General features: G+C 42.2%; 1 protein-coding gene across 4 annotated transcripts; it reads left to right on the top strand.

Annotated features, from left to right (window-relative positions):
* Positions 1–1,601: 1,601 nt before the first annotated feature.
* rnf183 (ring finger protein 183) lies at positions 1,602–10,098 on the top strand. Of its 4 annotated transcripts, none has more exons than XM_061821181.1 (3): positions 1,602–1,916; positions 2,057–3,405; positions 5,206–8,004. In XM_061821181.1, exon 3 carries the CDS (start codon positions 5,231–5,233, stop codon positions 6,161–6,163), a length of 933 nt encoding a protein of 310 aa, XP_061677165.1. In that variant the 5' UTR covers positions 1,602–1,916; positions 2,057–3,405; positions 5,206–5,230; the 3' UTR covers positions 6,164–8,004. The 4 variants fall into 4 exon arrangements, 3 of the variants coding, with proteins under 3 accessions (XP_061677165.1, XP_061677163.1, XP_061677162.1); XR_009795173.1 differs by lacking the exon at positions 1,602–1,916 and adding an exon at positions 9,564–10,098 and having other exon boundaries at positions 1,959–3,405; positions 5,206–6,269; XM_061821179.1 differs by lacking the exon at positions 1,602–1,916 and having other exon boundaries at positions 1,959–2,144; positions 3,156–3,405.
* Positions 10,099–10,193: the final 95 nt, after the last annotated feature.

Below are 10,193 nucleotides of genomic sequence, written 5' to 3'. Positions count from 1 at the left end.
ACTTTGAGAAAATGAACAATCGCTCGCATGGTTCTCTAAATAAAGGAGCTCGCTAGCCTCAATCTGTCACTCCCAGCTGATGTTTACAGTAAAACTGACAACAAAAGAGAATCAAATATTGTACACCACAATTTTTCATTAAATCATGTAATTTTTTCAAAATGAACTTTGTATACTAATATAGAAGGTGCAATGGTGTCGGCAATAAAGTTGAGGACTTACTAATGATGGGAGGTATTTGTTCGGTTGTGTGTCTGCCGCATGCCTGACATGCCCAGATCAGATACACAAATTAATAAGTATAATTAGTTGGCGTGGAGACAAAGTACTGCTGCCACCCTACTCATGTCCCAACCCCCTAGATCTGACCCAGTTGTCGCTGTCATGAAAGGCTTGTAAACAAAAGTTTACGATCTTAATGCTAGCTGAGCGCCGAAGACGACTTCTTCGTTTCCTTTCGGCTTGTCCCATTAGGGGTTGCCACAGCGTGTCATCTTTTTCCATTTAAGCCTATCTTCTTCCTCTCTAATACCCACAGTCTGCATGTCCTCCCTCACAACATCCATCAACCTTTTCTTTAGTCTTCCTCTCTCTCGCTCTTTTGCCTTTTGCAGCTCCATCCTAAGGATCCTTCTACCAATATACTCACTCTCTCACCTCTGGACATGTCCAAAGCATCAAAGTTTTCTCTCTCTAACCTTGTCTCCAAAACATCCAACCTTGGCTGTCCCTCTAATGAGCTCATTTCTAATCCTATCCAACCTGTTCACACCAAACGAGAACCACAACATCTTCATTTCTGCTACCGCCAGTTCTGCTTGTTCTTGTATCTTCAGTGCCGCCGTCTCTAATCCGTACATCATGGCCGGCCTCACCACTGTCTTATAAACTTTGCCCTTCATCCTAGCGGAGACACTTCTGTCACACAGAACACCAGACACTTTCCGCCAACTGTTCCACCCTGCTTGGACCAGTTTCTTCACTTCCTTACCACACTCTTCATTGCTCTGTATTGTTGACCCCAAGTATATGAAGTCGTCCACTCTCGCTATCTCTTCTCTGTGGAGCTTCACTCTTCCCCCACCGCCCCTCTCATTCACACACATATATTCTGTTTTACTTCGGCTAATCTTCATTCCTCCCCTTTCCAGTCCGCGCCTCCATCTTTCTAATTGTTCCTCCGCCTGCTCCCTGCTTTCACTGCAGATCACAATATCATCTGCGAACATCAATAGTCCAATGGGATAGCATAGTGCTGAAGACTAGCTAACACAAATTAACATTAGGTAAATGTAAACCTGCAAACAACCGCCATAGTTGCAACCCATACAAACAGAGTTTACAACAATAGCAACAGGCATATATTCTCCCTTCTTTGTGATAAAATTTTATCACTGGAAAGTAGTCGGGAACCTTATTTTTCTCTCTCTCTTTTTTTTTTTTTTTTAAGATGTCAATTACGCTGCATGTAGTCGTCAGTGCTATGGTGAGAGATTTGTGTCCAAATTCTTAACAAATCTAGCACGTTTTTCCAATCCACAAACATATCAGCGATTTTACAAGTGTTTTGTAATGTTGTGCGTGACTTATTGTTTGTAAATATTCAATTTTAGTTGTGAATTGTTGGTGCGTTCGTGGATAAGCGCACATGTGCATTTATTTTTTAGATGAAGTTTTCAACATTTTTTTTACAGTCAAATTACATTCTCTCCATGTAATCTGTGAAGGGCCTTCAGTAGTCCTGGCCCGTATAACCAATCAGAGTTCTCATTTGTTGTCATCGGGCCAGTAAAGTGGCCGTTGATGACCTAAGCATATTTTCCGACTTCTGATTGGTTGGTCAGACCAAGCCAAGTTCGACTAGCAAAGCGTAGCCATCCGCACATTTGAACACATTGGATAATGAAGCATCTCTGGTGAGTATAATTTATTTAAAAGTTGTATGTTTTTGCAAAAAAAAAAAAAAAAAAAAAAAAAGCCTTGAGATTAAAATTCCGCATTTCGAAGTGATTCCCCCCGCCCTCTGCTTGATTTGAAGTGCGTTACTGTTTTGTAGCTGTCTCTCCACAGCACTGCAAGTGGTGGCGGACGTCAGTAAAACCTCCAAACCGCGTAAAGACTCGTCAAGCTGGTGCGACGGGAAGGTATGACGGGGTATGAATCTTTGGCCGAGTGTTTCCTTTGCCTTCCTTGGGTTGTGTGGCGCTTGACCCCACCTGTACAAATACTGCATGCAACCTGTTGAGATTCATCACATTGATCAGCTAAAGGGGGTTAAGTACCTCCTGGTGCTACACAGTGTGGAGTACAACTTTATGACACATTACTCATAAATACAGGATATTGGGCTAATGCCTGTATGCCTTTCTGTGACTCTTCCAGTCTTTGTGGTAATCTGATGAAATTATACTGTACACTCAGTGGTTAAAGTGTGGATGGATGGATGTTTGGGTGCCATTTTTTTATTTAAAAAAGTGTAATTAAAAAAATGTTTCGATAAAAGATTATCCATCCAGGCATTTTCTTTGCCGCTTATCCTCACAAGGGTCACGGGGAGTGCTGGAGCTTATCCCAGCTGTCAATGAGCAGGAGGCGGGGTACACCCTGAACTGGTCACCAGCCAATTGCAGGGCACAAACTGTCGCACTCACAATCACATCTATGGGCAATTTAGAGTGTCCAATCAATGTTGCATGTTTTTGGGATGTGGGAGGAAACCGGAGTGCCCGGAGGAAACTCACGCAGGCACGGGGAGAGCATGCAAACTCCGCACAGGCAGGTCCGCGATTGAACCCGGGACCTCAGAACTGTGAGGCCAACGCTTTACCAGCTGACCCACAGTGCCGCCTCAATAAAAAATTTGAAAAGTCTTACAAAATTCTTTGCAGGACATGCCATAATTTATGTTAAATAAAGAAATACAACACTGATAGTGCTTGTATATCATAAAAATTACGGTAACAGTGGCCATCGCGATGCTTCAAACAGGATATTCTCAAGAGTAAAGTGGCCACTCACGTCTTCGATTGTCACGGCAATTCAGATATCGACACTGGAGTAGTCACAGAAAGGCATTGAAGTGGATGCTCTTGGAAACTGAATTGCGGTTAGCGTACATTGTGCGAATTGTTAAACCCGTTCCGGCTGTCATTTAGCTCCTGGAGAAATGTACAAACACGGCAGAGCAGGTCCGACCGGTCCGACCGGAGGCGGCCGCCAGGCGGGCAGGAGGAGCGGGGAGGGGGTGGGGGGTGTGCCCCCTCTCGTGAAGGCGGTGATGTGTCACAGTGACCAAACAAGACACAACAGCGAGACTTGGAATGACAGAGGAACGCGAGCTCGGCCCATTTTTATGACTTCAGGTGCACCCATGGAGCCGCTGCCTATGTGAGATTTCCTCTACAGGTGCGTTTGCATTTCATATTAATTTATATACAGCGATGGAAAAATAACATTCGAATAGTTGGTTAACCTCCTTGAGTTAATTTCTCAGGCATTTGTAGCTCACGTATTTGTTTTACTTTTGATCCTAATAATTGATTACACATCTGCACTAGCTTCTGGCATCCCAAAAATCCTCTGGATAATCTGATAAAAATAAAATTATGGTATTTTTTAAAAATTTTGCATTATCTTATTTGGCATTTCTTGTTAAGCCACTTCACATGAGCAAAGGTTTGCAAATGCATTTTGATAGCGTGACCAGTTTTTTTTTTTATTTCCTTCTTAGTGCAAACACTATCCAGGTTAATAGATGAGGGAAATGGTTATGTGCAGATAATTTTTCTCCCCATTGTGCAAGGTTTTTGAAGCAGGTGTATGGTTAATTTCAATTTTACTTCTTATTTTGTACATTTAAGTCAATAGATTTTTTTTTGATGTAAAGGCGTAGAATCTGTACTTCTTTGTTTGCTCACTTGGATTTCCATTCAAATACAATGTATGAGTACTTTTGCCAGCTCACTTTGTGTACACTAAAAACCCGAATTTATGATTCCGAGTATGAATATGGAATTTCAGCGGTTTGGACTTGCACGTTGCCAAAATGACCAAGCAGTAAACTGGTTCCCTCCCAAGATGTTTTTCCTAAAAGGAAGTAATGATAAGTGAAGTAATACAGGCTGAACTACAAAGGCTGTATCATAAAATGAAATAAAACAATATTTTTGAAAATTTGGTATCTCGATTATAGCCAGTAAAATGTTTATGGTGGTCAGTATGATCACAATTCACTAATGATAGAGACACAAATCAATGAGGCAGACTCCTTTAAGAAAAGACAAAGTAATAATTCTCCAAATATTGTCAATATTAGGCAGAAAAATATTCAAAGAAAAAATGAGATTGTAAAATCATAGCAAATGTTGGGGAAAAATACACAATTATGAAATGAAAAATACACAAAGGAAAAAAACACAAAATAGGAAGATTTAAAAAAATACAAAAACATTGGATTAAGAATACACCAATATCAGAAAATATTCTGAATACACATGGAAATACACAAATATTAGAAAAAGAAAACCAATGTCAGACAGCAAAAGTCATAAATGTCAGAAAATAAAAATTTGACATGAATAGTAGATAATAATGCAAAAATTAAAACCAGAAATACAAATAAGAAAATACACAGAAATACAACAGTATTGTTTGAAAAATGTACAAATATCTGAAAACAACATAAAATTAGATAGAAATTACATATTCTTGTTGAAAAATTTTTGTTAAAAAAAAGGAAAACTACAGAAAAAGATGAAATTTACAAAGCCCCGAAATAGAATTAAAGATAATGCAAAGCTAGACAAAAATGTTACACCTAAATTAATTTATATTAAACTGAAATATTATATAATGAGACAAAAGATAAGCAAATAATACAGTACTACTATCCCCAACATATAGACAGAAAATACAAACTCATTTTGAAAAAGTGAACATACAGTATAAGAAATATTTTAAAATATTAGAAAATAATACAGAAATATTCAGACCAAAATATTAGACAGAATTTAGAAATAATACAAAAAAATAGTAGGCAAAACTATTGGAAAAAGCCAAATATATAAAAAATATGACTACCATATTAGGCAGAAACTGGTGGAAAAATGTTTAAAATTGTAGACCGAAAATATTACAAAACACAAGAATTTATGTCAAAACGACAGTGATTGTTGTCAGTCAACAGGTTTGTGTTGTTGTCCACAGAAACTCTTGATCGGCAAGCACCACGATGAGCGACGACCGTGAGAGACGGCGGGCCCGTCGCAGCCAGAGTCACGACTCCCGGCCGCCGCCCAACGTCAAACCTCGCATGGACAACCGACGCCCTCAAAAAGTCCGGCGGTCCAGGAGCACCGACTCTGAAAGGGGGCGACGGACAGAGCGCCACTCTGGGGAGCCCAACCAGCATCAGCACCAGCACCAGCACCAGCGCGGCAGGAGCGTCGACACCGGGGAACGTCACAGGAGGTCCAAACTGCCCGTGGAAAACGACGACGAGGAGCCCGAGTGCGCCATCTGCTTCTGTTCCTACGACAACATCTTCAAAACGCCCAAACTGCTGGCCTGCGGGCACACCTTCTGCCTCGAGTGCCTGGCGCGCATCAACGTGAGCGCGCCCAAGCTCAAGACACTGTCCTGTCCCGTATGCCGAGAACTCACCGACATCCCGCACGGGCAGGACCTGCCCCGCCTGGGCAACAACCAAGATATTATCAGCAGGCTCCCACCCGAGATGCGCCGGGCCAGGTCCATCCGCTTCAAACGCAGCAAAGGCAAGCTCCTCTTGAAGAACTCCACGCCCAGCAGCCCCGTCAAGATCGGGGTCCTCAACCTGCCGCACAAAAGTCACGAGGCCCAAACCGCGCCTGCCGACGCGCTGCGCCTCAGCGCCATGGAAAGCGGCGTGGAGCCGGCTACCATGGTGGACGTGGGGCGCCCGCCCAACAGGGTGCGCGGGCGCATCCGCCGCTTCTTCCGCTCGGACCGCTGCTACTACATCACGGTGGCCGTCGTCATCACCATCACAGTGGCGCTCTTGCTCGTTGGCATCCTGGCCTTTGTCATCATACCCAACGTGACCACAAGTCCGAGGCCCCCGCCTGGAAACCAGACGGCGCCTCCGCCGCCGCGGTCGGGGGACGCTTTCCCGTCAGGACTGTGACTGCCCTTTGATCATCCCGGGAATTTACAAAGTTGGAAACTTTCCATGGGAGTTACCGAAAATTAAAAGAGAAAACCGGAATTACGTGGGGTTTTCCAAATTGAAGGTTGGCTATTAATAGGGAACTTTTCATTTAGTTACATAAGTAAATTCGCTCGTCAGTCAAGACCCTTGCGTCGCGAATCAGCATTTCCAGTAATTAAACTGAAAGTCACTCACAGTTTCACACAGTTAATTGGTGTGCTGTGCCTTTAAATGGTGTGGCCTATGGAGACAGGAGCTGGTGTCCCCCTCCCTCCCCCACTTCCACAGTAGCTCAGCCACTGATCTAAAAAAAAAAAAAGATTGGCTAGTCACTAGCCGCTAGTGCATCCACATCGAGCAGGATGTCGATTGGTTGAGGCCAGTTGGCCGCCATCTTGGTACTCCCAAAACGTGTGGAGGACATGGTTTACAGGTTGGATTATGGCAGGGTTTTTCCTCAAAGTTTGGCAGGTAGAATTAAAACTGGTCAGTGTGAGCTTGACATTTTTGCAATTCTGGTAACATGAAGGAGTTTTAATTAGACTTGGTAAGCCAAAAAAGGCAAAGTGCAAAGGAAAGACAGAACACCGTGACTACCTAGGGACCGATTTCCGTGACATGTTAACTTTTCCCAAAATACGCTGTGAAGCACTATCATCATAACATAGCAAGAAAACTAAGCAATTCTTTGTCATAAAAACATTCATTTTTAAGTCAATCAATTCGATTTATTTTTGGAAATAAGGACTCACAATGGGAAAATACATGCAAAAGGCATTGATCATTTGTTGTCTCTGCGACGTCCTATTTCAGACAGAAAAATTAAACTTGTTTCCTCGCATTTGAAGATGAAATTAAATTTGCAGGGTTCTGAATTATGAAATTCACCAAAAATTTCACAGAAAATATGTTTTCTTGCTTATCCACATGATGAAGTTTGGGAAAATATTTACATCGCTTTTTCACGAAAAACCGACAGCCTATAAAGGTGAAGCAGAGAGTGAACAGTGAGCCGTAAACCGTAAACATTTTGATCAAGTGAACTAAACTTATCAGAAAAAAAACTTTCCAAACAAACTTTAACAGTGTCAAACCAATTCTTTCTAACTTACCAGTAGAATGTTTTTGTCACAGCCACGAAACTGGCTGTTGCCGCACAGGTCGGCATGGTTGTTTTGGGAGTATCAAGATGGCGGATGGCGACATCGGACTTCCTTGGGAGCCATAATAATGTCTAATATACAGGCCCGAAACGAATATCCTTGAAATGCGTGAGGTGAACGAGGATTACGCATTGTAATAGGAGGCACGACTGAACATTCCGTTTAGATGTCAGCAAGGACGTCGACTTTGAATGTCTCTCCGTCTCTGTTCAGATCCACCGCCGCTCAAATGAAGTAGAAAGGGGAGAAAAAAAAACCGAGGCGCAGATGTCTGCCTTTAAGAAAACAAAATATTTACGCGGCTCGATTATTGTCTCTCCGTTAAAGTCCCAATTTAATTCCCGTGGAAATGTACTGGAATTTTCCCACCCTTGAGCAACCCTAACTATGACTCTAACACTTTAGCACTGCCGCTTCACTTGTTTGTTGAGGCGAAGAAATGAAGTCAAACGAGGACGGCGGCATTTTTTTCTCAAAAAGCAACCGCAGACTTCAAATTGCACGCGGAGCGGAAAGCTAAACTGTGAAAGCCAAAGCTGTTGTTGAAAAGCATTGTGACAAATTACAAAGTGTTTATTTTTATGGACCAGCTAAGTGTACATACCTACATGTAAATGTGTGATTTTATTGTAAATACACCATCTGTCAATATTCCATCATAGCCACCCAGAGAAATTCCTTTTCAAGACATTATGACAATTGTGTAACCCACCGTGGAAATCAGACTATTGTGTAACGTCACGTTGAGGAGACAAATAAGTCATTAACAGTTCTCTAAATAAGACTCTTCCCCCACTGCGGCACTCAATCACGCACATATATTCTGTTTTACTTCGGCTAATCTTCATTCCTCCCCTTTCCTGTGCGTACCTCCATCTTTCTAATTGTTCCTCCGCCTGCGCCCTGCTTTCACTGCACATCACAATATCATCTGCAAACAAATATCATCTGCGAACATCATGGTCCAAGGGGAATCCAGTCTAACCTCATCTGTCAGCCTATCCATTACTAACGCAAACAGGAAGGGGCTCAGGGCGGATCCCTGATGCACTCCCACCTCCACCTTAAATTCTTCTGACACACCTACGGCACATCTCACCGCTGTTCTGCTGCCCTCATACAATGTCCTGTACTATGCTAACATATTTCTCTGCCACACCGGACTTGCGCACGCAATACCACAGTTCCTCTCTTGGTACTCTGTCATGCTAACCGAAATTAGCATTGATGTTATGGTCATTTAAAACCAACAATTTGTGCTTTGGCGCAGGAAGCAAAATCGCATAAAAACTGAGCATACAACAAAACATACTTTCTGCTCTGTGGTAACAATGTTTATTACTACAGTTTAGAAAAACATCCATGACCGTACATCTCTTCCATGATAGCTGAGTGCTCCCACAACACGATACTAGACTGAACGTGAGCAGCTCAAAATTTGGACGTCTGTTTACTATCGAAACCCATTAAGAACGAAAATTGCTTAAAAATCTTAGAAGCTGAAGAGCGTGAGAAATTAAAAAATACAAAAATTCCAGATTAAAAATGGCAGAAATGTCCCAAAAATATTAGAAAATACAAAAATACCTGACCAAAAATTACAGTAAAGTCCCAAAAAATATATAGAAAATACTACAAAGACAACAGACTGTAAAATATTTTGGAAAAAAAAATGCCCAAAATAGTGGAAAGTATTACAAAGATATCAAACCAAATGAAACAGTTCTAAGATACAATACAACACTAATTAGACCCAATTTTTGGGGGGATAAAATACACAAATTCAGTATTGTAAAAAATTGAGTTAACAATACATAATGAAGTGTTGATTTTCACGCGAATGTTGTGCGACGGCCGTCCTTAATCACGATGTAGATGTCGTTCTCGCACGGGTGCTCATTTCAGCCAGTTTTCACATCCTAACCGGTCAAAACTAAGCAAGCCAAAATGTAAATGACACGAACAGTACGTATATATTTGTGCATATTTTATATTGTTTTCAAAGTTGGATAAAGATTTTCACCGAATGTGCAAAAGGTTTGTGGAATGTGTTGTGTTATCTGCGCACGACAGTACTTCCTTTTCGGAGGGCAACCCGCATGGATGCCGTGGCTTGTTGTTGATGAGACGTGAGCATACCCTCCAGTTCTGTACACACAACACAAGTCACAAGACTGAATCTCTACCGGGCTTCTCTCTCTGCTCCCTCGTAGGCGGCCGAACCAGTCCGACCGTTGGCTGAGTGACGCCTTTATCTGAATTCCTCAACCTTGGGACGTTTGACAGCAGAGAGAGATGGATGAGGCAAGTACGCAATAACAAAACAGCCCTAAAACGATACAGGAAGTACGACTTTGTTGCAAATTTGCAATTTTACTGTTATTGTAGAGAGAAAGTGGCAAATGAAGCTATTCATGGCTCTCATGTTTGGGAGAGTGGAAAAAGTACAATACCATTACATCTTATTAGATTGTCCTGCATGTACAGTGGTGCCTTGTGGTATGATTTGTTGTGTTTTTGAAAGTATTGGGCATCCTTTAGCCAATTTTCTTTTTTTTTTTTTTTTTCATGCAGCGAGTTTGGCGCATCGCGAACAATTTGGCTAGCTAAGAGTTTCTATCCATCCATTTTCTTTGCCGCTTATCCTCACGAGGGTCGCAGAGAGTGCTGGAGCCTATCCCAGCTGTCAACGGGCATGAACTGGTTGCCAGCCAATCGCAGGGCACGTAGAGACAAACAGTCACATTCACAATCACACCTACGGGCAATTTAGAGTGTCCAATTAATGTTGCATGTTTTTGGGATGTGGGAGGAAACCGGAGTGCCCGGAGAAAACACACGCA

This window comes from Syngnathoides biaculeatus, chromosome 5, assembly GCF_019802595.1.
Source record: "Syngnathoides biaculeatus isolate LvHL_M chromosome 5, ASM1980259v1, whole genome shotgun sequence".
NCBI classification, from domain to species: domain Eukaryota; kingdom Metazoa; phylum Chordata; class Actinopteri; order Syngnathiformes; family Syngnathidae; genus Syngnathoides; species Syngnathoides biaculeatus.
This window is presented reverse-complemented; position numbering and strand designations above follow the sequence as displayed.

Bases quoted from the DNA above. Each gene is read 5' to 3' on its own strand.
- rnf183 (XM_061821181.1), top strand. From the start codon at position 5,231: ATGAGCGACGACCGTGAGAGACGGCGGGCCCGTCGCAGCCAGAGTCAC.